Raw genomic sequence first — 27327 nt, forward strand, 5'->3', positions numbered from 1 at the left:
TCTTCACTGAAACGGTAACGTTAAGATAAACTAGCAAGCGAAGTGGTAAGAGATCAGGTTAGCTAGGTAGAAATGTATGCTAGGCAGCAGGTGAAGTTGACGACAACATTAACGTTATTTTAGTGCTGAACAAGACACGTTAACGAGCGATTTGCTTGTGACAAAGCAACCACTGACTTGAAACTTGGGTTTTCAGGCGACAGAATGAGTGACAGCACAGGTGATCCCATCCCAGTGGCGGAGGCCGATGGATTGGAACGGGAACGAGGAGCGGTTGATCGGAGGACCAGCAAGTTCCGTCGGTCTGGCAGCAGCGTTCAGGCTGTGCAGGAATCGATGAAGGAGAAGCAGGTCTGTAGCCTACCAACGTTAGCTATTGCGAGATGCTCATGCAAAGTTTGATAATATAGACAGGCATGACCAAAATATGAGTCCTGACCAGAGACGTATGTGGCTGGCTCTTGGCCAATATCCCATCTTATCACTAAGTTTTGTGACTAGACCCAGAAAGAAATTGACCCTTTGCCTTCAGGCCAGGTACAAGGAGGCAAGAGAGGCTCGGAGGAAACTGATTACCCCTGGGCACAAGTACATATTTGAGATCCTGGCTGACAGGCTTTATCTGGAGCTAACAGCAGTGGAAGACTTTATTTTAGATGCTCCATCTGTGAGTTTTCTCTTAATCACATTCAGCTCTTGAAACATTTGTTGTTTAACCTTAGCAGCTATTCTTTATTAACATGCTTTTTTGGAAAAAAAAAAATCCTTGCTTTTCAACAGTTAGCCCAATTTGATGATTTCTTTGCCAAAGGAGGCCGCAAGACAATTGCATTTGTGTACCAGGAGAGTGAAGTCCCAGGAATAGGTGAGTCAAATAGTTTTCAAACCTGTATTTCTTAATTAATCTTTTGACTTAAAAGGCATTAGGTAGACTGTATAAAAGGACAGTTAACCTAAACATACTGTATGTTTTAATACATACTTGTAACTTGGATTAATTTCACACATTGTCCGAAAATAACCTCTGAATTAGCTTACTTAAATGAGTTACACTGAATTTAATTCACATTTCAGAATGTGGCCGCACTTTTCCTGGAACTGCAAAAGGGGCCAAGCTAACGAGGCTGTTTTTAGCAAATTTGTCCGAGACATGTGTGACGGGAGTGTGCCTTTTCTTTGTGCGAACAAAAACGGAAACTCCTGTCAATCCAAAGAACATACATGAGGTAAAATTCTGTCAACGTTGACATGTTCTGAACTCAAAAAGATAATAATAAAGAGAATGATTCATGATGAATGAAAGAGGGTCAATTTTAGGGTAGGGAAAAAACATCTAATTAATGGTCTTTGCTCTACAGGAGATCTTTTTTTCAGTGCTTGATGCCACTGATGGGCTTCTGAAAGGCACCATGAATCTTTACTCAAAGGTTTTATTGCCAGCTGTCGCTGCAACAGAAAACTGGGGTGCCTTGAATCAATCTAAACATGGAGAGAAGGTTAAACAAAACTTCAAAGACACCATCACACGCTACATTAGTTTCCTTGATGGTAAGAAAGAGTTACTGTAAAGCTACACATCATAAGAAAATATTACTTGTAAGTATTATTTGATTTCAGCTGATAAGTGGCGTAAACATTGTGTTATGGTTCTGATGTATGTTAGGGATCCAAGTAAGCATTGAAGGCACTGTTCAGCTCAAAAGAGCCAAAGACATTGACTTCTCCAGACTGATTTCCTTTGAAGACGTAAAGGCAGCAGCTGCCGATGTTGACATGGTGCATCAACTTGAGGGAGTGTTGATGATGTGGTACAAACAGATTGAACAGGTACATTAAATGCATTATAGTGTAATATGCTTGCCTTAACTGTCTCATGAGTTCAATGTACGGTACAGTAACACAAAAACACAGTCTGATTTTAGATATCCTATCTTCCACTGAATTAGAATATTTCTACTTTGTTGCATTTCTGTGATCACCAGGTCCTCACAGAGAGTGACCAGATGAGGAAAGAAGATGATGCATCGGGACCTTTGACAGAGTTGGAGCACTGGAAGAGAATGTCTGCAAAGTTCAACTCCATCATTGAGCACATCAAGGGCTCTGAGTGCAAGGCAGTGGTGAATGTGCTCAATATCAACCGCTCAAAGACACTGAAGGTGCTACAAGAATATTACATAGATATTACAAATTTAAAGGTGGGATAGGTAGTTTGCTTTTGGCTTTATTTGGTAAAATTGGCATAATATCCTTTCAGCTATCGGTAACAGAAGTGCTCTGAGAATAAACTTGGATCTCTGTGTTTACCGCTGCCTCTGTATTTTGGATTCAAAGAATGCACCGCGCCCGAATGTATTGAACAATCAGGGTCTCTATCTCGCCACACCTACCAGTCATGTTTGGAGGGAGGGACTACGTCATGATTGACAGGAGGGAGGGGCGGGTTCTTTTGAAAAAGATGACCAATCGGAGGCCTTGTTGACGTCAAACTACCTACCCCACCTTTAATGTCTGCACTTTACACAATAAAACAAATAGGATAAAATTACACAATAATTTAAGTGCTCTTTCTTAATTCAGACGTGGAGGGAGCTGGATGCCAGGATAACAGATTGTGCAAATGAGGCAAAAGATAACGTTAAATTCCTGTATACCCTAGAGAAGGTCTGCCAACCCCTATACAACTGTGATCCGGTAAGCAAAATATTAATTTTCATCCTTGTTGTACATTTATTTGATTTGCTTGTGTGTCATGTGAACATGTTTTATTTCAGGTCACCATGGCCAAGAACATTCAGAACCTGATCAATGCCATTCGAATGATTCACAGTGTCTCACAGTATTACAACACCTCTGAGAGAATGACTTCACTCTTCATGAAAGTACGTTTTCTCACTGTGAGATAATCAACAATATGGAACTGAGATTTGGAAGTCATATTTCATACAAAGAGATCTGTTTTTAAAAGTGTATATGTGGAATTTATCAGGTCACTAATCAGATGGTCACAGCATGCAGAGCCTATATTACTGATAATGGCTCCTGCCGAGTTTGGGACCAGGACACACAGGACATCATCAAGAAGATACAGGTGAGAATCCCATCCAATTTCCAAACATGGTTGATTTCATAGTAAAACACTTATTTTACCTCAAACCTTGAGGTTTTGCATTGCTATCCGTTTTTTTCTTGTTATTAGGACTGTATCTACTTGTATCGGAAGTATCAGTCTTGCTTCCAAGAGACAAAGAAACAGCCTATGGGAAGGCCTGGGGAGAAGCCCTTTGAGGTTTCAGAGATGTATATTTTTGGCAAGTTTGAAGGATTTTGCAAGAGACTGGAAAAGGTGTGTATCACTCTTGTGCTACCTTTCAGTATTCCCAGCATTATTCATCCCTTATCCCCATTTGAATTCTGAGAAGCTCTTACCCACCTGAGCTAAATATTTTTTTTTCTAGATCATCCAAATGATCACAGAAGTTAAGACATTCTCTGTTCTCGGAAAATCCACCATTGACGGAATAGAGACCCTGGCCGGGAAGTTCCAGAACATATACTTCAACATGAAGAAGAAGCAGTATGACATATTAGCTCCCAGGAAAGCTGAATTTGAAGTGGACTTTGCTGAGTTCATGTCTCAGATGAGTAACATTAAGGTCTGTTTTTAAAATACTTTAGTCAAATTTGTATGAATCGATGTTTGAGTTAGATGTCAAACTCGTACTATAGCTGACATGGTTTATATTCTTCCCTTTAGAACCAGCTTCAGATTTTCATGAACTCCTGTTTCTCCAAGATCCTTTCATCTCAGCAGGCCCTCTGTCTTCTTCAACGGTGTGGAAAACATCACATTATGATTTGAATTATGATACAGTATAGGTAACCCATGAATGGAGTCTGACAGCAGTTAATTTCCACAGATTTCAGAAACTGAACATGCCCTGTCTACAAACAGAAATATCAAGCACAGTGGGGCTTGTTCTTCAGCACTATGTGTCAGAGCTTGAGTCTGTCAAGAAGGTACGCTTATCAGTTTCTTGCAATAGTCCTCTTATAGATGATAACCATTGGACCAGCCTTACTGTAACTGTGGATCGAATGATGGACTTGAAAACTGATAATTATCAGTGTCTTTCACATGTGCAGCTATACCAGATACACAGAGAGGACCCTCCTTTGGCCAGGAACATGCCTCCAGTGGCTGGTAGGATTGTGTGGGTCAGACAGCTCTACAGAAGAATAGAGGAGCCTATATTCTACATACAGGTAGGCACTGACCGTAGGCTAAACCTTCTATAAAAGCCAAAGTAATCAAGTTTGGTTACAAATAAGCACTTTGTATGTTAACTTAAATTGAATTGACTTTTTTTAAATAGAGAAACTCGGACATCTTGTCTACCCCTGAGGGAAAGGAGGTGGTAAAAATGTACAACCGCACTGCAGCTGTGTTAGTCGAGTTTGAGCTTCTCTACCACAGAGCCTGGATGAGGGAGGTCTCACAACTCCAGTATGGTCAGTATTTGTAATTTTTTCCCCCATTTTTTATATACACAGAGTGGCTCCAGTTTGTTTGCTTAGGAAATGTGTGATTCCTTCCCACTTTCTTACACTACAGCTCTACAAGTTACATTGTTAGTTCGACACCCAAACACAGGAAAACTACTCGTCAACTTCGATCCTAAAATCACAGAGATAATTCGTGAGACCAAGTGCATGCTGAAGATGGGCCTTGAGGTTACTGATCAAGCTTTGCGACTGGTCAAGACAGAGAGCACCATGAAGGCCAACCGACTCCGCTTAGAAGTAAAGTATTACATATTTGCATTTTCATAAATAGGGTGAAAAAACAGACGGATCAGATGAATGAGTAGATATTTTGCCATTCAATTTTTAGACTATCCTTGCTAACTATGAGGCAACCTGTGAGAGGATACCTGCTTTCTTCTACAATATGATGGCATCCAAAATAAGAAATGTAAGTATGGCACACTATTTGTTTTAGATGATATTGAAGGCTCTGTGATAAACCGTCCGTGTTAAGACGTTAGACAACAAGATTATTATGTTGTCATTTGCGAGTTACAGCATTGCTTTCTTAAATAATTTATGTTGTGTGTACTTTATTTAGGTGGAGTGTGTGCTTCGTCATGGTTTGGTTCTACTCACCTGGTCATCGCTTATCTTGGAAAATTTCTTCCAAAATGTTGATAGTGCCATGTCTGAGCTCAACCAGCTTTTGAAGCAGGTAAACTGATGAAGGATGGATGGTTGAGAGAACAATCATCTAAACAATGTAGAATAAAATGCATACTACAGTATGCCTTGCTTTGTATTTCTAACCAGGTGCGTGATATCTGTGATATGCACATCGATGCTGTCCTGCAAGACATCTCAGAGACTGTGCTGATAGATCTCCCTGAAGACAGACCCTCTTCACTGCAAGACCTCATCAGAACCAACGAGGTACTGTAGAATTCACGTTCCACAAGTGTTTACCATTTGATCTTTAATTGTTTTTACTGGTCAACACTATCTGCTGATCAGCATATGGGATAAGATTTCTGTGGCCATGTTTTGCAGAATCGGTCAACGGGGTGGGCCAGTGTATTGGACCACAAAAGCACACATGTTGAGGAGGCAGTAAAGGAGCTTATTAGGACATTTAAATATATCTACGAGTCAAAGAAACCCAAGACGGCTGTCGAGGAACTTGTTGTTTCCGGTACATTTGAAAAGCAAAATCGATAGCATAACACTTCATGACCCATAACATATTATGAACACAATCAATTTTGCATTACAGAGAAAAAGAAAGTAGTATTTTCTGTGGAAGCTGAGGCCCCAAATGGTGATGGAGTCAATGCAGAATCCCAAGAAGCTGACAAAGAAGATGACTTTGAAAAGGCAGGTTTATTCATTAAAGGCAGGCATGTTTTACAGAATATGATGCTTCATTGAGTTGAATTCCTGTTATGATTTCAGGAGTGCAAAGAGATATACACCTGCTTCAGCTCCAAGCTACTGGATGCATTGGTCAAAGCAACAAGATTGTCCCTGGATACTCTGAAAAGAAGGATTTTTGTTGCAACGTAACTATGAATGTCATCTTGATGAACAGTATTCTTTATTTCAGATAATGTTTTACTTTTCCCTTGCATCATGGAGTGTTAAGATTGTTTTCTTAACTCCACTCAGGTTGTCTGCAAGAAAAGGCAGATTCAGCACATCACAGCCAAAGTCAGACGAGCTGGTCACTTTCATCAAATCTGAAGTCCACCTTGCTATACCCAATGTGGTCTCTGCCATTTAAAACTCCTACTGTATATGTCCATTTTATATGTCCATTTTCAATACAAGCTGTGAATGAAAGATCAGGTCTTTTATCATTTGGCTGCTTTTATTATTTGGCTTAAGTTGATTTGTTGTTCCAGGTAATGGCACCCAGTCTGGATGACATCCAGCAGGCTATCAATCGCCTGGTGCACTTGGTCTTGGAGGTGAGCCGAGGTGTGGCACGCTGGGGACAGGAGCGCCCTTCTGATGACAAGCCTAGAACAGCGAACAGTAAGTGTCAGTCTCCAAGTTCACCATGCAAATCACACATGCACATTTAGTGTTATCAACAAGGGCATGGATCCAACACCAATAAATGAGATTTTGTTGATAAATTTAAATATTTATCTTTGTAATCTTAACAGGGAAGCTAAAGAACTTCTACCAAAGTGTCGCTGAGCACAAAGACATCTGTAAGCTTGTGGTGCTCCTGACCTCTGCTCTCAACTCCCTGAGGAAACCAGACAGCGATGTTCTGAAGCAGTTCCATCCCTTCAAGGTGGTCTGGGAAGAGAACAGACAAGTAAAAGTCAAGGTGGGTCAGCGGCAACAAATGTATTGTTATTTGTTTTCTACCTTGAGAAGGACATTGTCATGGTGTCTATTTTTATTTGTATTTCATGGAGCTCATGAAATATCTAACTCTGGTCATTAAATAGGAGTTCATGGACAGCAACCCATACCTGACTCAGATCAAGTCTGAGATTCTGCATTATGTGTCATTGGAACAAGAGATTGACGATATTAAGAGCACCATTATTCTGGGCTGCATTGAATTGTCAACAGGTAGGCCTCTGTGCTTATTACTGTACTTTATCTTATGATTGATTAATAACTTAATAAACCAACAATAATATTTGATTTTGAATCCCTTCTCCTGTAGCTCCACTGAAGATGTCTCTGACAGTTGAGGCAAAGGCCTGGAAGAAGCTGTTGTGCAAGTACCTGAATGAAGAGTACAAGAAGAAAATGATCGACGTCATGACATTCACTGGAGAACAACTCAAAAAGCTCTCCAGGCCCATCGCTGACCTGGAGGATGTCCGCTTTGCCATGGAAGCCCTATCCAAGATCAGAGACTCTGAGATAAAGATAGACATGACCTTGGGACCCATTGAGGTATGAACTTGACCTAGGCCTATACAGAGATATTCATGGTGTTCTCAGAAATATGATGCAGACATAAGGTATAGATGTAGACATATTTTTATCATACCATATTGTGTTTTCTCAGGAAGCTTATGGAATCCTGAATAGATTTGAAGTGGAGGTGACCAAAGAGGAGGCAGAAGGGGTGGACACTGTCCGATACTCCTTCATCAAACTGCAGACTAAAGCAGTCAGTTGATTTTAGTTTCCTTCAGGTGCACTGTAGCTCTGGTTTACATGTTTGTGTGATAATCTGAATTGTAGTTTTATACGCCATCAAAACACATGCTTTTCAAACCTTGCCTGCAGAGATCAGTGCAGGATGAGCTTGTTCGCGTGCAACCGAAGTTCAAGCAAAACTTGTTGGAATCAGTCACCATCTTCCAAAAGGATGTTATGACATTTACAGACCAGTATGAAGAGGTAAACTGCATTTCAAATGATGGATCATGTGTTGTATGTTATTTAATTAGTCATCACTGAGCCCATTAACTCTTGTAGGAGGGTCCAATGGTACCAGGAATAGTTCCTCAAGAGGCCAGCACAAGGCTGCAGATATGTCAGGTACAGTATGTTGACACACATCAGCAGCATATTTTTCAAGTAATTATACACAAACTTTTTCTCTATTGGTTTTGTCTTTGTTTTTATCCTCAGGCTAGATTTGATGACCTATGGAGAAAGTTCATCACATATTCCTCAGGAGAGCAACTATTTGGCCTGCCAGTCACAGATTATGAGGCTTTGCAGAAAACAAGGTTAGATGTTGTATTGCAGATGTAGAATGTTCATAGTAACATTGCAAGTATATATTTGACCCAATAGGCAAATTACACTATAACTGATGGATACTGTATATCACAAATTGCAAAAAGTTTTCCCTCACCATGGTCAATTCCAACCAAGCCACAACTGAGACTCTTTTTGGTAACTACCTGTATACTGTAGAAGGCTGCTAAATGTGTCTCCCAATTTTATTGACATTCTAATTGTTATTCACATGTCCACATATCCAAGTTACATATCCACTTTCATTGTGTATACTCCCATGCATTACTGTAATAGTTGAAAGATAATAACTAATCTGATCTCTTGTCATCACAGAAAAGAGCTTGGCCTTCTCCAGAAGCTATATGGACTCTATGATACAGTGATGAACAACATTAGTGCATACTATGACATTCTCTGGGCAGAGGTGGACATTGAGAAGATAAATGCAGAGCTGGTGGACTTTCAGAACAGGTATTCTGGCTGTGGTATTGCTGCTTACAGCAGATCTGCTGTACTACAGTATTTTCCCTCCTGTTGAGATGTACACTAAGAGACACATTTGGACCTCTAGGTGCCGCAAATTGCCCAAAGGTCTGAAGGACTGGCAGGCTTTCCTGGACCTGAAGAAGAGGATTAATGACTTCAGTGAGTCCTGCCCTCTGCTGGAGATGATGGCAAACAAGGCCATGAAGCAAAGGCACTGGGACCGCATCACTGACCTGACAGGACACATGTTTGAGGTGGAGTCGGACACCTTCTCTCTGCAAAACATCATGGAAGCACCCCTGTTGAAATACAAGGAAGACATTGAGGTGAGCACAGTAGTGTACGCACAGTACATGCAAGTAACGCTGGTGTTGTGTTTCCCCTACTGTAAACACTATTGTTTTTCAGGATATTTGCATCTCAGCTGTGAAGGAGAAGGACATCGAAGCCAAGCTGTCCCAGGTGGTGGATGTTTGGTCCAGCCAGTCTCTCAGTTTCATGAACTTCAAAGGCCGGGGAGAGCTGATGCTGAAGGGGGCAGAGACAGCTGAGATTGTCACCACCATGGAGGACAGTCTGATGCTGCTGGGATCATTGCTTAGCAATAGGTAGAAAAAAAAAAGAACAAATAAGTGATCTACTGGTAATCAGAGTAAGAATCTGTACTGTCGAAGACATCAGTGACAGTGCGTCAGAAGTGATTTTTTTTCTCATGCATGTCATCACATATTTGCCCAGATACAATGCCCCCTTCAAGAAAGACATCCAGATCTGGGTCTTCAAGCTCTCCTCTTCATCCGACATCATTGAACAGTGGCTCATCGTCCAGAACTTGTGGATCTATCTAGAGGCTGTGTTTGTTGGGGGAGACATTGCAAAACAGCTGCCGCAGGTACAGCATCAATGTATGAAGTCACAAATGTATTATGTATATTATACTGTATGAGTGGTCACTAAACTGAAAAGTTTTTTTTCTATAATGTGCTGTATAATAGTCACCCACATGCCCTCTCTATCTCTTGCTTTAGGAAGCAAAGCGATTTCAGAATATTGACAAAACCTGGATCAAAATCATGCAGAGAGCTCATGAGATCCCCAACGTGGTGCAATGCTGTGTGGGAGATGAGACCATGGGCCAACTGCTCCCTCACCTCCAGGAGCAACTGGAGCTCTGCCAGAAGTCTCTTACAGGGTATTCAGATTCATCATACAGCTCATCTTCAGCTGTTTAGCATTGAAACTTAGTCAAATGCCATAAAGCCTCAAAGACTAAATACCTTACACAGACATACAGTGGCCATTTTCCCAATAACCGGAACATTATCTTTATCAACAGTTACCTGGAGAAAAAGAGGCTCCTGTTCCCCAGGTTCTTCTTTGTGTCTGATCCCGCTCTCTTGGAGATCCTTGGACAAGCCAGCGATTCGCACACAATTCAGGCAGGAATGGCTCTCATTCTCAATATCTGTCTGTAGTACACATACTAGGTTACTAAGACAAGTGAAACTACTTTCCAGGCTCACCTCCTTGGAGTGTTTGACAATGTCAACGAGGTGGAATTCCATGAAAAAGACTATGACAAGATCATGGCTGTTATTTCTCAAGAGGGAGAGAAAGTGCCGGTATGGAACATAAGCTTTTTCAAACATACTGGGTAGTAACTACCCCACGATGCCTCACATTTTTTATGTGAAACGAACCTGAGCCTTTTTGTGTGATACCAGCTGGACCACCCTGTGATGGCACGGGGGCCTGTAGAACTGTGGCTAGGAGAGCTTCTGATGCAGCAGCAGTCCTCACTGCACTCCGTCATCAAGGCAGCTGACCTCCAGATCAACGATCCCGGCTTCCAGCTCCTTACCTTCCTCAACCAGTTCCAAGCACAGGTGGGGACGGCAGGTTACGAGCCAATGATAGTATGGCTAGAATGTACATGTACATACAGTATATTAATGAATGTGAACTGAGTTTAATGGTAGGGCTGGGTATCGAGTCGAATTTCAAGAATCGATTCCGATTCACAAGGTTTGGAATCGATTATCACGATTCGATTCGATTCAATATCGATTCGGTTAGTGTTACTAAAACCAGTTTTTTTTTTAGCTGTAACCTTAATTACATGACTGCCAAGTTATGCAACACATCAATACTAGGGCTGGGTATCGATACTGATTTCCAAAAATGAATGAATCATTGAATGAATGAATGAACTATGCATTCCTTGATTTATTCATTCATTCATTAAATAAAAGATCGATTTTGGGATTCATGAATTGATTCTGAATCATTTGATTCAGAATCGATTCAGAATCAATGAATCGATTTTTTAAACCCAGCCCTATTGAATGGTCCATTGTGGAGGAAATAAAAGTGATATCGGAATGCATTCTGAATGTACAGTATTATATATTTTGCCTTTTCAGGTTGGCCTGCTTGGAATCCAGTTGTTGTGGACCCGGGATTCAGAACAGGCATTGCGCAATGCCAAAGACGACAGGAAGATCATGCCTCTCACCAATCAGAAGTTTCTTGATCTTCTCAACACACTCATTTCACAGACCACACATGACCTGACCAAGTTTGACCGTATCAAGTTTGAGACTCTAGTCACAATCCACGTGCACCAGAGAGATATCTTTGATGACCTGGTGAGTCACTGGAAAACTATGAAGTTTTTATTTAAATAATAATATATAAAAAATGTATGTATTCAAATTGATTATTTGTGTATTGCTCCTCAGGTCAGAATGCACATCAAATCCATCACTGACTTTGAGTGGCTGAAGCAGAGCAGGTTTTACTTCAAGGAGGACTTGGACCATGTCCTTGTGTCCATTACGGACGTAGACTTCATATATCAGAATGAGTTTCTGGGCTGCACAGACCGCCTGGTAATCACCCCTCTCACTGACAGGTAAGGGAAGAAGACTTTTGGTACTTTAAGCTCAGTAGCCCTTTTTGTTTCGTTTATTTGTTTCATTCTGAAAACCAAGAAAACATGACCTGATCCATATCCTCCATGTGTTTGCTGGTCAGGTGCTACATCACGCTGTCTCAGGCTCTGGGCATGAGCATGGGTGGGGCACCAGCTGGACCTGCAGGTACAGGAAAGACTGAGACCACCAAGGACATGGGCCGCTGCCTGGGAAAGTATGTGGTGGTCTTCAACTGCTCTGACCAGATGGACTTCAGAGGACTTGGCAGAATTTACAAAGGTATTTAACCACATTGTACAGCTGCAGTATATGCAAATGTTCTTTGAAAGGTCTATATTGGCTGGTGTCTAATATCGCTATGTCTCTTCTCTTAGGGCTTGCCCAGTCAGGGTCTTGGGGATGCTTTGATGAGTTTAACAGAATCGACTTGCCTGTGCTGTCTGTTGCTGCTCAGCAGATCTACATTGTCTTGTCAGCCCGCAAAGAGCGCAAAGTCAGCTTCATTTTCACTGATGGAGACTGTGTGGAACTGAACCCAGAGTTTGGGCTGTTTATCACAATGGTGAGTGTGAGGCAACAGAACCTGAGCCATAAGTAACTCACTGAATTGTATAACGAACAGAAAATATGTATAATGAACAGATTAAGCCTTTTAAATTAGTCATACTTATTTAATAAATAAAATACATTCTTATAATGAATTGGCATATATCCTGTTGTTGTCTAGAACCCAGGCTATGCTGGTCGTCAGGAGCTCCCAGAGAACTTGAAGGTCCAGTTCAGGACCGTGTCTATGATGGTCCCAGACAGACAGGTGGGCTTCCACAGCTACTTTTCTTATGTGACATCAATGTAGTATTTTTTCTAAGTACTCAGGCTGAGCACTGTGTCCACCCTCATCTTCCAGATCATCATGAGGGTGAAACTGGCAAGCTGTGGTTTCATTGAGAACGTCATCTTGGCCCAGAAGTTCTTTGTCCTCTACAAACTGTGTGAGGAGCAACTGACAAAGCAGGTAATTGAGCTTGCTGCTGCCCTCGCCAGCCTATAGAAGAGAGAGACATTTGACATCATATTGAGACTGTTGCTCCTTCTTTAAGGTCCACTATGACTTTGGTCTGAGGAACATCCTGTCTGTTCTGAGAACTCTGGGGGCTCAGAAGAGGGCACGACCCTCCGATACTGAGTCCAGCATAGTAATGAGAGTGCTGCGAGACATGAACCTCTCCAAACTGGTAGGAAAATAATTACATACCTAGTTTATAAATTGAACGTAGTGCACCACCAGTAGTTTTGAGACACTCACATGTTAGTGGGGCCCGTGTGTTTTAGGTGGATGAGGACGAGCCCCTGTTCCTCAGTTTGATCAGTGACCTGTTCCCTGGGATCCAGCTGGATGGCAGCACCTACACCGAGCTGCAGGCCGCTGTGGCTAACCAGGTGGAACTGGCTGGCATTGTCAACCACCCGCCATGGAACCTAAAACTCGTCCAGGTGACTCACCTGTCCTAGTGTTTTATGCTGAGACCTTTACTAGTGTAAACTGTATTGAAACCTGCTGTATTTGTGTGTTTAAGCTTTATGAGTCTTCACGTGTGCGTCACGGGCTGATGACATTGGGCCCCAGTGGGGCAGGGAAGACCATGGTCATCAACATTTTGATGCGTGCCTTGAGTGAGTGCGGAGCTCCACACAGGGAGATGCGCATGAACCCCAAGGCCATCACCGCCCCACAGATGTTTGGTCGCCTGGACGCGGCCACTAACGACTGGACTGACGGCATATTCTCCACACTGTGGAGGAAGACTCTCAAAGCCAAAAAGGGTATGCTGCTTTAGACACATCATATGTTTGTGTTACAGTAGCAATGAAATGAATAAAGCAATGAAGGATTGTTATAACTTGCAATTAGTCAGATTACATTACATTGTAACTATTTTTTTGTCTTCTCAGGTGAATACATTTGGATTGTGCTCGATGGCCCTGTAGATGCCATTTGGATTGAGAACCTCAACTCGGTGTTGGATGACAACAAGACTCTGACACTGGCCAACGGTGATCGTATCACCATGTCCCCTGTCTGTAAGCTGGTGTTTGAGGTGCACAACATGGACAACGCCTCCCCAGCCACTGTGTCCAGAGTGGGCATGGTGTTCATGAGCTCCTCAGCCCTTAGCTGGAGGCCTATCCTTCAGGTACTGAACCATCTATAGATGTGCTAAGATTCCCTACAGTCTGTAAATAAATACATTTCTTCTTTGTATTAACATCGAGTTGTCCTTGTTTTATAGGGATGGGCTTACAAACGCAATGCTCAGGAGGCTGATGACATCATGAGATTGTACGACAAGATATTTGAGGATGCTTATGTGTATTTGAAGCAAAGTTTGAAACCGAAAATGGAGCTTTTGGAGTGCAACTACATCAAACAGGTGTGATTGAATCTTTAAATCTCAGCCCAAGTCTCAATCATCACAATGTACATGCACAACATAATGAATTGATGGGACAGTTATAATTCATAAGATGACAATGGTACGCAAAGACGAGGCTGAAAAACTCTGCCTCTGGTGTGTTTTCTTAGTCTGTGAACCTCCTGGAGGGCCTGATCCCCAGCAAGGAGGCAGGAGGCCTGGTGAGCAAAATACAGCTGGAGCGCCTCTTTGTTTTCTGCCTGATGTGGAGCCTGGGAGCCCTGCTGGAGCTGGAGGACCGGGACAAGCTGGAGGCCTTCATCAAGGCTCATGAGTGCAAGATCGACCTGCCTGAAACACAGCCCGAAGAGACCATATTTGAGTACATGGTCAACCAAAATGGTAAACTAATATCATAACTTGTTTCCCCAGCCTTATACTGTACATTATACAAGGCCGGTGGGCTGAACTGTGTAAACGAAACTGGAGCTTCTGTTTTAGGTGACTGGGACCATTGGAATAACTATGTGGTGGAATACATCTACCCAACTGACTGTGTGCCAAACTATGCCTCCATCCTTGTACCCAACGTGGATAACACCAGAACCAGTTTCCTATTGGAGACAATCGCAAAACAACGAAAGGTACCCTTTTCCCCTCAGAGTTAGATGTACTCAAGTACAGGTGGTTTTTATCTTATGTCTTTAATGACTTCTCTGTGGACTTGGATAGGCTGTGCTGCTCATCGGTGAACAAGGAACTGCAAAGACAGTGATGATAAAAGGCTACACAAAGAAATACAACCCAGAGACTGACCTATCCAAGTCACTTAACTTCTCATCTGCTACTGATCCCATGATGTTCCAGGTAACAGGATTATGTTAGACCAGCAAATTGTAGCTGGAGTGTCCCTGTGGTGAGTTGTGTTGAGAGTGTTATTTTGTCATAGCGCACAGTGGAGAGCTACATTGAGAAGCGAATGGGCAGTACTTATGGACCCCCAGGGGGGCGCAGGATGACCATATTTGTTGATGACATCAACATGCCTGTTGTCAACGAATGGGGCGATCAGGTATTGAAGCCATTATTGCCTCTCTGTAAAATAGCATGGCCAGTATATGGTTTGCCTATGTACGCAGAGCTGCCTAACTGAGAATATTGTTGTACTCTGCACAGATCACCAATGAGATAGTCCGCCAGATGATGGAGATGAGTGGCATGTACAGTCTGGACAAACCAGGGGACTTCACCACCATTGTGGATGTACAGATGGTGGCTGCCATGATTCACCCTGGGGGTGGGAGGAATGATATCCCCCAGAGACTAAAGAGACAGTTCACTGTTTTCAACTGCACTCTGCCAGCCAACACCTCCATAGACAAAGTCTTTGGTACTTGACTCCATGTAATATTGCATGTATCCGGTTATATAGAAATTAATCAATGTATACTTGATGATTTATGTCATAACATTTCACCCTTTACAACAGGCATTATGGGCTGTGGATATTTCCATGAATGCAGAGAATTCAAACCTGAGGTTTCTGAGATGGTGAAGTACCTTGTGTCTGCTGGGAGGATATTGTGGCAGTGGACAAAGGTAATCCGGGGCTCTGAGCTATATGTCTCCATTCTTTCATAATTGAAAACAATAGTGCATCATTTTCTAACTTTGTTGTGACCTCCCAGGTGAAAATGCTGCCCACACCATCCAAGTTCCACTACATCTTCAACTTGAGAGACCTGTCCAGGATCTGGCAGGGCATGCTTAATATCAAGGCAGAGGAATGTGAGGACATCCCCACTCTCCTTGCTCTCTTCAAGAGTGAATGCACCAGGGTGATCGCAGACAGGTACTGTACTTGAGATTCCTAAGATCAAGGAAGCTCAATCTATTTCACAGGTATGTTAAAATACCAGTCCTTCAATCATAATTTGTCCATATGCTGCAGGTTTGTTTGCTTTGAGGATAAGGCCTGGTTTGAGAAGGCTATCTCTCGGGTGATCCAGGAGCATGTGGACCCCAGCTTGGTGCCAGAGCTCCATCCTGATCCCTACTTTGTGGACTTCCTACGAGAAGCCCCAGAGCCCACAGGAGAGGAAGCTGATGACGCCTGTTTTGATGCTCCTAAAGTTTATGAGCTGGTGAAGACATGTTGGAAGCTTGTAGTCTGAAATAGACAATCCATGTTTTTGCTGTATTCATACATTAGAATGTAAACTCATTACAGATGTAATGTATCCTCCTCAGGTCCCCAGTTTTGAGTTCCTTTCTGAGAAGCTGGTGATGTATCAGGCCCAGCATAATGAAGCAGTCCGAGGGTCCAGCCTGGACTTGGTCTTCTTCACAGATGCCATGACTCACCTCATCAAGGTTAAACCCACATCCTCCTAGCCCTCATGAGGGGCCCTGGTGGCTGTACCGTATCCCAATACTTCCTCTCTGAGTTCTATATAGGTTGCTCTGCTGCCACAGTCCTCGACCATGGGGGTCTAACACGTCCGATGCAAAGCTGTGAATTCTTGTCTATTGCTTTGTCCTCACAGATCTCACGCATCATCCGGACAGACTGTGGAAATGCTCTACTGGTAGGGGTGGGAGGATCAGGAAAACAGAGTCTCACCCGCCTGGCTTCCTTTATTGCTGGGTACAGCATATTCCAGATAACCTTGACCAGGTAAATAATGTGAAATGTGAGTTGGGCTTGATTTATTTGACAGTGAGGCAATGATGCATCAGCTGAGGCGTGTGTTTTTTCCCTTTTCTAGAACATACAATCAAAGCAACCTGATAGAGGATCTGAAGTTGCTGTATAGAACAGCAGGGGCTGATGGGAAAGGCATCACCTTCATCTTCACCGACAATGAGATCAAGGATGAGGCCTTCTTAGAATACCTCAACAACGTGCTTTCATCAGGGGAGGTGAGAGGGTCTCCGAATGAATAAAAGAAAACCAATGAAAGAGAGGTTAGATTCTCACTGTTTTGCTCGTCCCTGAATGCGTTTGTGCGCAGGTGTCCAATCTCTTTGCTCGCGATGAACTGGATGAGATCACCCAGAACTTGATCTCTGTAATGAAGAAAGAGATGCCTCGTGTTGCGCCAACCTTCGACAACCTGTATGACTACTTCATCTCCCGGGCCAGAAAGAACCTGCATGTCGTTCTGTGCTTTTCTCCGGTATTACTTCTTGCCTTCTGAACAGAAAATAGCCACCTCTATATCTGAGCAGTTTTATCGGTATGCTCTGTAGACTGACTCATCAATACCATCTATTGTGGTGAAATTCACATTAAACAAGATGGGACAACGTACTACAGTATCTGTCATTTCCTCTCTTTATTTCTCCTTCCTAGGTGGGTGAGAAGTTCCGCTCCCGCTCCCTGAAGTTCCCGGGGCTGATCTCAGGCTGTACTATGGACTGGTTCACTCCCTGGCCCAGTGAGGCCCTGGTGGCTGTATCCCAGTACTTCCTCTCTGAGTTCCATATGGTTTGCTCTGCTGATGTCAAGGCTGCCATGGTCCACACCATGGGGGTGTACCATGACAAAGTGTCCCAAGCCTGCGACAGCTACTTTGAGAGGTACAGTTGATCAAATGCAACAAAATCATCCATCCACACATTTGAAGGGAGTGTGTGTATTCATGTGTAGTCCCCCATGATTGAGACTAACTACCTTTTCCTTCTCCGTCTCTACCAGGTTCCGAAGAAGAACTCATGTCACTCCTAAATCTTACTTGTCTTTCATAAATGGATACAAAACAGTTTACAGTGAGAAATATAACCACATCAACACACTTGCAGAGCGCATGAATGTAGGTAAGGAAATCTAGAACGGTGGCCAGCCACTGACAAGCATTTCTGCCTGACATTACATAATGTATAGGCAGCTTTTTAAGGACTGCTTATTATAGGAGCAGGAAGATAATTTTTGCCAGGTTGCACTGTGTTATGAGAATATGTTGACTGCAGGCTTGTCCAAGTTGATGGAGGCCAGTGAGTCTGTGGCTCAACTGTCCAAAGATCTGGTGGTGAAGGAGAAGGAGCTGGCCCTTGCCTCCATCAAAGCAGACAAGGTAAACAGTCTGAACTTAGGCATGAGACAAAACTCAACTTAAGTTGTCTCTCGGGATCTTCTAAAAAAAGAAACTGTTCTCTACATAGGTCCTGACAGAGGTGACAGTAAGCGCTGAGGCAGCCTCAATTGTGAAGAATGAAGTCCAGATTGTTAAAGATAAAGCCCTCAAGATTGTAGAGGGAATTGAAAAGGAGAAAGCCTATGCCGAGGTCAAACTGGAAGCTGCTAAACCAGCTTTACAGGAGGCAGAAGCTGCTTTAAATGTGAGCCTATCATGGGAAAAAGTTATGTGAAAGTGAATAAGGACATCTTGTCCATTTATGATGTATTGTTATTATGTTATAATAATCTGCTATTTTCCACAGACCATTAAGCCTGCTGACATTGCCACAGTGAGGAAGTTGGCCAAACCACCCCACCTCATCATGAGGATTATGGACTGCGGCTTACTGCTGTTCCAGAAAAAGTTGGACACCATCACAATGGACCCAGAGAGGCCATGCCACAAGCCATCATGGGGAGAGGCCCTCAAGGCAAGAAAGCACCATTTGAAGGGATGCACCGATATGAAAACTTTGGCAGATACCGATATTAACATTGCTGTTATGGCCGATAACCGATATTAACCGATGTCGATATGCTCTGTATAAAAACAAGTTTCTATGATAATCAAATTTTATACATACCGGAAAAACACATGTAAACACTGTCTCTATTTCCAAAACATTTGGAAAAGCTGATAAATCATAGATTTACCACATTTTTTCCTCTCAAAAACAACACACACAACAGCAGCTAGACAGAAATAATGATCTGTTGTTCACATCTGCCCTGTTTTGCACATCGGGCCGATACCACTATATAAAAAAATGACTAACATCATCCGATACCAATATGATTGCCAATATCGTGCATCCCTAACCATGTGCTACATCGTTTTCCAGCCCGTTTGAATGTGGAGGAGCCGCTGCCTAAGCTGGCTTTGTTTTTCTCCTCCTGTGTGTGTGTTTTAGCTTTTGAGTGCCAGTGGTTTCATGGCCTCCCTCCAGCAGTTCCCCAAGGACAACATTAACGAGGAGATGGTTGAATTACTGCAACCCTACTTCAACATGGAGGACTACACTTTCGATAATGCTAAGAAAGTGTGTGGTAACGTAGCCGGCCTGCTGTCCTGGACCCAGGCTATGGCCACTTTCTTTGGCATCAACAAGGAAGTACTGCCACTCAAGGTGAGGGCCCTGCTGATTCCTTCTCTGTCTACCATTATACTGTAGCATTGTATTTTATCATGTTTTGGCTACATTGGTTTTGCCATATGGGATTGTGAAACACCCTTTCCCTGTGTGTGGACAGGCTAACCTGGTCATACAGGAGGGCAGGCTGACGGTGGCTAATGCTGAGCTAGCCCAGGCTCAGTCTCAGCTGGATGAAAAGCAGGCTGAGCTGGACAAAGTACAGGCTAAGTTTGATGCTGCCATGAAAGAGAAACAGGTGAGGTTTTCCTTTGAAAGAAATACAGCTATTGCAGAGGAAATGTAGTAAGCAATGTGAGAAAATGCTTCCTGGAAAACTCCAGATAGATCAATAGATCATTCTTTTCAGGACTTGCTGGAAGATGCAGAGATGTGCAGGAATAAGATGCAAGCAGCCTCTACTCTTATTGATGGGCTTAGTGGAGAGAAAGTTCGCTGGACTGAGCAGAGCAAAGAGTTTAAATCACAGATCAACAGGCAGGTCACAGAAAAACCAAGGATGGTGAAAAGTCAAATTAGTCGAATAGATATATAACACTGTATATCAGGTTCCTTAGAAGGTTTTCAATGTCTCTGTGTTGTCCTCTCTGGCAGACTTGTGGGGGATGTTCTCCAGCTCACTGGCTTCCTGTCCTACTGTGGACCATTCAACCAGAACTTTCGCAACATGCTGCTGAAGGACGTCTGGGAATCAGAGCTCCGCAAGCGCAAGATCCCTTTCACAGAAAACCTCAACTTCATCTCGATGTTGGCCGACCCTCCCACTGTAAGAGCAAGTCAAATCTGTACTCATGTGATTTACTCCTTTCAACATGATTTCACACAATCATAGCTTATAAATAATGTTCATAATATATTGAAGCAGCTCCCAACACAATTTTAAATGTTTCAGATAAGCGAATGGAATCTCCAAGGACTACCTGGAGACGACTTGTCGGTGCAAAACGGCATCATCGTCACCAAGGCCACCAGATTCCCCCTTCTCATTGACCCTCAGACCCAAGGGAAGGCCTGGATTAAAGAAAAAGAAAAAGCCAACGAACTGCAGGCAAGCCTTGTGTCACATACACTGTTTTGTCATAAGTATGCTAACTAAACATACAATATAAGTGATTCAGTGTCCTAAAGGAGTCATTAATGATGTGTTGCCAGGTCACGTCCCTGAACCACAAGTTCTTCCGTAACCACCTGGAGGACAGCCTGTCTCTGGGACGGCCACTACTCATCGAGGATGTCTGTGAGGAACTGGACCCCGCTCTGGACAACGTGCTGGAGAAGAATTTCATCAAGTCTGGCTCCACCTTTAAGGTAGCACTGCTCTCACGTCAGCTCTACCTACAGTTTTATAGTTCGCTGTACTGTGAAATGAGCCTCCCGGTTCAACAGTGTTCTTTATGATTTTAGGTGAAAGTGGGAGATAAAGAAACAGACGTGATGAAGGGCTTTCGGCTTTACATTACCACAAAGCTGCCTAACCCAGCGTACACACCAGAGGTCAGTGCCAAAACCTCCATCATAGACTTCACTGTTACCATGAAGGGGCTGGAGAACCAGCTGCTGGGCAGAGTCATCCTCACAGAGAAATATGTAAGTCTCCTCATCTCCTATCCTCCTGTAGTTATATGATTTATTTTATGAGAAATAATATTAGTTTGCGTTAGACTGATAATGCCTGATATTGATATGTTGCTGATGCTGTAAAAGGAACTGGAGGCCGAGAGGGTGAAGCTGATGGAGGATGTCACTGCCAATAGGAGGAAGATGAAGGAGCTGGAGGACAACTTGCTGTACAAGCTCAGCACCACAAAGGGTATAGTGATCTATGAAAAACTCCATAGTGATACTGTACTGCACTGGAACACATGATGAAGTTTATATATAATGTAACCCTGTATGTGCGTGTGTTCCTGTGTGTGTTTCAAGGTTCCCTGGTGGATGATGAGTCCATGATAGGGATCCTGAGTGTGACAAAGCAAACAGCAGCGGAGGTGAGCGAGAAGCTGCATGTGGCCGCAGAGACAGAGGTGAAGATCAACACCGCCTCTGAGGAATACCGTCCGGCTGCCTCACGAGGCAGCATCCTCTACTTCCTCATCACGGAAATGAGCATGGTCAACGTCATGTACCAGACCTCCCTGGCTCAGTTCCTCAAAATCTTCGACCTCTCCATGGCCAAGTACGAGACTTGAACACATTGAAAAGAAAAAATAAGAAAAAAAAACATGAATTTATCTGTGCTCTGTCTTCTGAATATATATTCGTCTTTTGTTCTATGAGCTTTTAGCCTTACAGTAGCTACCCTGTTGTGATCATGTGTTTTCGTGGGCAGATCAGAGAAGTCTCCCCTGACTCAGAAGCGGATTGCCAACATCATTGAGTACCTGACCTTCGAGGTGTTTAGGTACACAGTCAGAGGGCTGTATGAAAACCACAAGTTCATTTTCACTCTGCTGCTGGCTCTCAAGATTGACTTGCAGAAAGACAAAGTCAAACACAATGAGTTCCAGATCCTCATAAAAGGTATGATCCCCATCTTGGATATAATAAAACGGATCTCTCTGCCGAAGATTCTGTAGAATAATGTTTCTTGTCTTGGCTTCAGGGGGTGCTGCTTTAGACCTGAAAGCATGTCCCTCCAAGCCGTTCCGTTGGATCCTGGATCTGACCTGGCTGAACTTGGTGGAACTCGGCAAACTGCCTCAGTTCACAGAGATCATGAACCAGGTTCATTGCTATCATGAACACTAGATTTCATCTTAGCAACTTGGTGTAGGGGGACTAACCCTCCTTATTGCAATGTTCATGCTACAGGTTTCTCGCTATGAGAAAGGTTGGAAGGTGTGGTTTGACATGGATGCCCCAGAGGAAGGTGTGATCCCTGATGGATATAATGACTCTCTGGATGTCTTCCACAAACTTCTGCTGATCAGGTGGGGTCCTACCAGCAGGTCATTACTCTTACATGCAGTAAGTACAGTATAATGTATGGTCCCTATACTTACAGGCCTCGTCTCTTGACAGATCCTGGTGTCCTGACCGCACCCTGTCTCAGGCCAGGAAGTACGTAGGGGACTCGATGGGCATGAGGTTTGCTGAGCCTGTCATCCTGAATCTGGACACAACCTGGGAGGAGAGCGACACACGCACCCCCCTCGTCTGCTTCCTGTCCATGGGCTCAGATCCCACCAACCAGATTGATGCTCTGGCCAAGAAACTTAGGCTAGGTGAGCCGTACTCCCACTTGCCTTCACCCATATACAGAACATTCACACTGCACTTCCTTCAATATAATCCTGAGTGGTGTGTTACTTTACACCATGGTGTGTGATTTAGAGTGCAGAGCTATATCCATGGGTCAAGGTCAGGAGGTGCATGCAAGGAAGCTCATCCAGATGTCAATGGCACAGGTGAGAGCCCCGGTGCTTCAGCCAACAACTGGGAAAAAAGGCATTAGAATAGGACTACTGCAGTTTATGTTGATCATCTCTTGTGTGTGTACACAGGGTGGCTGGGTCCTGCTCCAGAATTGCCATTTGGGTTTGGAGTTCATGGATGAGCTGCTGGAGACGATGATGACAGTGGAGACTATGCACGAGAGTTTCAGAGTGTGGATCACCACCGAGCCCCATGATCGCTTCTCCATCACCCTGCTACAGGTTACACACGCAATACCCGACACAATTGCATTCTTCTTAGCAGCCATATTTACTGCATGTCGAAGATTTGCTGACATGACTATTTTCTTGTTTACAGTCGTCCATCAAGTTCACCAATGATCCGCCCCAGGGGGTACGGGCTGGCCTGAAGCGCACATTTGCTGGAATCTCTCAGGATCAGCTGGAGATCAGCAACCTGCCCATGTGGAAGCCCATGCTTTACAATGTTGCCTTCCTGCACACTGTTGTACAGGTACTGCCTCTACACAGTGTGAAACAAGAATATAACCAGTAATTCACATCCTGGATTGAGGCAAATGCCTGACTTTAATCTTACAGGAACGGCGTAAATTCGGGCCCCTGGGATGGAACATTCCATACGAGTTTAACTCAGCGGACTTCACTGCCAGTGTCCAGTTTGTTCAGAACCACTTGGATGAATGCAGCCCCAAGAAGGTGTGTAAAAAACGTGTCTGACTGAGGCTGTAGTGATCATTTGTCTTCCCTTACTCAACGACACTTAAATACTATATTTCCTCTCCTGCAGGGTGTGTCGTGGGTGACTGTGCGTTACATGTTAGGAGAGGTGCAGTATGGAGGAAGGGTCACTGATGACTATGACAAGCGACTGCTCAACTGCTTCTCACGGGTAATGTATTTACCTGATGCAACGTTATAGATGAATTGTGTGTATCATGTAATGTAAATGCTGCAAAGTGGACAGCCTAGACAGGTAAATGTTCATAGTATTGTGTTCTCTACAGGTGTGGTTCAGTGACAAGATCTTTGAGCCAACCTTCTGCTTCTATACTGGTTATAAAGTTCCAGTGTGTAAGACAATAGAGCAGTACATGGAATACATCCAGACGCTACCTGCAGTGGATACACCTCAGGTCTTTGGCCTACATCCCAACGCTGACATCACGTAAGAGGAGGCGTACAGTGATTGTCCATAACATGGTGTTATGATGTGTATAGCTGTTAAAGACTCAGTCATGACAGTCTTCTGACGTGTTGAAACAGGTATCAGACCAACACGTCTGCCGAGGTGCTGGACACAATCACAAACATCCAGCCCAAGGAGAGTGGAGGAGGAGCAGGAGAGACTCGAGAGTCTATTGTCTACAGACTGGCAGATGACATGCTGCAGAAGCTGCCTCCCAACTATGTGCCTCACGAGGTTGGTGCTAACCCCGTCAATGGGAAATATCCAGACGGATTGTCATGGTTTTAATAACCAAGCTTAAACACTGCGTGTTGTCTTACTCTGATGTATGCAGGTGAAAGCCAGACTGGTGAAGATGGGAGCCCTCAGCTCCATGAATATCTTCCTGCGTCAGGAAGTGGACCGCATGCAGAGGATCATCGGTGTTGTGCGCACCAGTCTAGTCGACCTAAAGCTTGCTATTGACGGCACCATCATCATGAGTGAAGTTAGTGAGCAAATTATCAATCAAGTTTTCTGGCTTTATGAGAATCAGAATTCGTTTTATTGTTATTTTAGTTTTTCAACATACTAGGAATTTGTTTTTGGGCATGATGATTAACATGGAGGCAACATTGGACAAGGGAGACAGGACAGTGCAAAGAGCAAGTAAAAAATGCTAGTGCAAAATAGGATAGGATTTTTAAAAAACAATATACAAAATGTAGTGCCGTCAGTGTATATACAGTGAGTATGCATGTAATGTGTGAGTGTATACAGTATGTATATGGTGTGTGCAGTGTGATATGTGAGTGCGGTGCATCATATGTACAGTATATTTGGTGGGCATGTACAATTTAGCTGATCTTGGGCTGGAACACATACTTTCTCACAGTGGCTGATGAATGACGTCACAGTGTCTGTGTACTCATCCTGGTTGTTACCAGCTTCTGTGTCTGTTCAGTCAACGTAGCCCCATCACAGCCAGCCTGTTCTAGTATCGCACATAATTCCTCCTTAGCTTCGCGGGTCCATTTCTTGAATGTCCTAACGACAGGCTTAGAGAGGCTTACTTTATTACATTTTGTTTTTCAGGAACAGTGCACATTGATGTGCATTACTGTAAGAGTGCCAGTATTGGTCAGTTGAACAGTTTCCAACTAAATATTGATTTGTTAATTCCTCAGAACCTCCGTGATGCCCTGGACAACATGTTTGACGCCCGTGTTCCCAACCTGTGGAAGAAGATCTCCTGGGAGTCCTCCACTCTGGGATTCTGGTTCACTGAGCTGCTGGAAAGGAACACACAGTTTCACAGCTGGGTGTTTGATGGAAGACCCAAAACCTTCTGGATGACTGGCTTCTTCAACCCACAGGGTGGGTACCATAGCATACAAGAATGTGACAGTAAAGCCAGTAACTGTGACATTGTTTTTTGGCATGCTGTTTACTCCATAACTAATAATATCACATTTAATTTGAAGCAAGAAAAAGTGTCAAATTTTCTGTTTTCTCTCCATATGATTTCAGGATTCTTGACCGCCATGAGACAGGAGGTAACAAGAGCACATAAAGGCTGGGCTCTGGACACTGTCACACTGCACAATGAGGTATTGAAGCAGAGCAAGGAGGAGATCACTTCCTCTCCTGCCGTAAGTAAAGACCAATTATGTTTATTTATTGAGGTTAACCACATACAAAATTGTCTGAATATGAAAGCAGGACTAGAGACGACTCATTTTCATCTGGGCATACCCTGGCCTAGGGAGGTGAACCATAAAAACGATTTCTTGTTGGTCACTTGGCTTTAATCTGTCATCCTCTGCTTCTCAGGAGGGAGTCTATGTCTATGGCCTGTACCTGGATGGGGCTGGATGGGACAGAAGGAACAGCCGTCTCATTGAGGCTACCCCCAAGGTGTTGTTTACACCCCTGCCTGTGATCCACATGTTTGCCATCAACTCCACCGCCCCGAAGGACCCCAAGCTCTACATCTGTCCCATCTACAAGAAACCCCGGCGTACTGATCTAACCTACATCACAGGGGTGGTGATGCGGACTGTCCAGTCACCAGACCACTGGATCCTACGTGGCGTTGCCCTGCTCTGTGACATTAAGTGATGCAGAACTGCACTGTCTGTCTTTGGTTACCTAGTACTACTGTACTGTTAATCCAGTACCATTTATTAAGTACAATACAAAAATAAATATGTTTCTATTGTTTTTGACTGAATATTTGACTTTTCACTGTTATTTAAATTAACCACAAGACAGTTGGTATTTTTATGATAAGGGGGCTCCATATTACATTAATAATTTTGCATCAATATGCATTTCTTCCAGGTAATATATTGTGATTGATTGGAAGGTCCATCTACCATCAGATTGTGACTACATCTAAATATATTTTATCTGAAGAAAAATGGTGTATTTGCTGAAAGCAGTAAAAAAAATAAAAAATAAAGGTACTGTATATCAAAAAATGTTAAACATAAGTTTTCCAGGTGTAACAGTATTTCCATGAAGTTCCTAGCTTTCAAATTCAGTTGGAAAACGGCTTCTTGAATGTTTACAAATGCTTCCCCTGAGAGATCACAGCCCTCTGCAAGTAGCAGCCATATTTCACATCCCTATGAAGAAATAAGTGTAGACAGGTCTTCCTCTGATGCAAAGGTCAGAAGGTAAGCACTGCAATGGTTATGCAATGGACAGTTGAATTACAATATCACAATGCTGGTATATGACATTCATTTTTCTCAATATGTTTGAGCAAAACCTGGTTTGAGAAATGTATCTCTTTTGGGAATTGTTTGTGTTTAAAGAAGCGAGAGTGCTGTTGCTGTCTAGACAAGTCTGGCTCTGCACTGTCTGATGAGTGCACTTCTCTGATCCATGTGAAATCCATGGAGGAGGTTGGCTCCTCAGAGGCCGAGGTTGAGTCTTGAACCAAAGGGAGGTTTCATAACTCAAGAGGCCAAATATGCTAAAAATAAGGATCAGTTGAGAATTATGAAAATGACAATTTTAAGTAACTTGCTTTATTTTGGTAATCTCCATGTTGTCTGTACACTGACATACAGCCGTGTCAGTGTCAGCCATCAGTAGTGTCCCCTCCTGCAGTCCTGTAAGTCAATTCAACTACAGTACTAGGGCTTGTTCCTTTTTCATGATACCTCCACAAAAATGAAATATTAACCACACTAATCTAATTTCTCTGGTTTTATGTAATTTCATTAAAACTTAATCTATTTCTCACCAATAATCAAACTGTTTGTTAGGGTTTGAGGCTGGTAGGTGTAGGTAGGACCCAAAAGCAGGCAGCAGGC

General features: G+C 43.3%; 1 protein-coding gene across 1 annotated transcript; it reads left to right on the forward strand.

The window, feature by feature from the left end:
• Positions 1 to 204: 204 nt before the first annotated feature.
• On the forward strand, positions 205 to 26122 carry LOC311310569 (dynein axonemal heavy chain 8-like; the record flags this gene model as incomplete). Its single annotated transcript, XM_084440079.1, is given in 90 exon segments — positions 205 to 351; positions 533 to 667; positions 781 to 865; positions 1075 to 1226; positions 1359 to 1548; positions 1664 to 1827; positions 1983 to 2159; positions 2581 to 2694; positions 2775 to 2882; positions 2990 to 3091; positions 3200 to 3346; positions 3459 to 3656; positions 3758 to 3834; positions 3921 to 4020; positions 4147 to 4266; positions 4377 to 4512; positions 4616 to 4803; positions 5129 to 5245; positions 5344 to 5463; positions 5983 to 6089; positions 6196 to 6295; positions 6432 to 6586; positions 6588 to 6675; positions 6677 to 6868; positions 6993 to 7119; positions 7217 to 7452; positions 7568 to 7672; positions 7792 to 7905; positions 7984 to 8046; positions 8140 to 8240; positions 8587 to 8724; positions 8825 to 9065; positions 9148 to 9347; positions 9478 to 9631; positions 9768 to 9931; positions 10076 to 10178; positions 10257 to 10361; positions 10464 to 10625; positions 11163 to 11387; positions 11481 to 11653; positions 11776 to 11954; positions 12050 to 12237; positions 12403 to 12489; positions 12583 to 12690; positions 12776 to 12910; positions 13008 to 13169; positions 13253 to 13499; positions 13629 to 13870; positions 13967 to 14107; positions 14260 to 14491; positions 14591 to 14733; positions 14822 to 14956; positions 15039 to 15161; positions 15266 to 15479; positions 15579 to 15688; positions 15778 to 15941; positions 16041 to 16233; positions 16340 to 16462; positions 16636 to 16766; positions 16858 to 17011; positions 17104 to 17268; positions 17445 to 17671; positions 17790 to 17908; positions 18062 to 18165; positions 18254 to 18430; positions 18533 to 18700; positions 19181 to 19396; positions 19521 to 19658; positions 19770 to 19897; positions 20015 to 20186; positions 20313 to 20468; positions 20573 to 20728; positions 20825 to 21007; positions 21125 to 21230; positions 21344 to 21596; positions 21750 to 21940; positions 22023 to 22144; positions 22232 to 22350; positions 22442 to 22644; positions 22754 to 22827; positions 22924 to 23076; positions 23174 to 23329; positions 23416 to 23532; positions 23624 to 23725; positions 23841 to 24001; positions 24100 to 24256; positions 24357 to 24509; positions 25189 to 25378; positions 25532 to 25653; positions 25835 to 26122. Coding segments are annotated over 90 exon segments (13617 nt in total).
• Positions 26123 to 27327: the final 1205 nt, after the last annotated feature.

The sequence above is a fragment of the Borostomias antarcticus genome (assembly GCF_949987555.1).
Source record: "Borostomias antarcticus genome assembly, chromosome: 6".
Classification (NCBI taxonomy): domain Eukaryota; kingdom Metazoa; phylum Chordata; class Actinopteri; order Stomiiformes; family Stomiidae; genus Borostomias; species Borostomias antarcticus.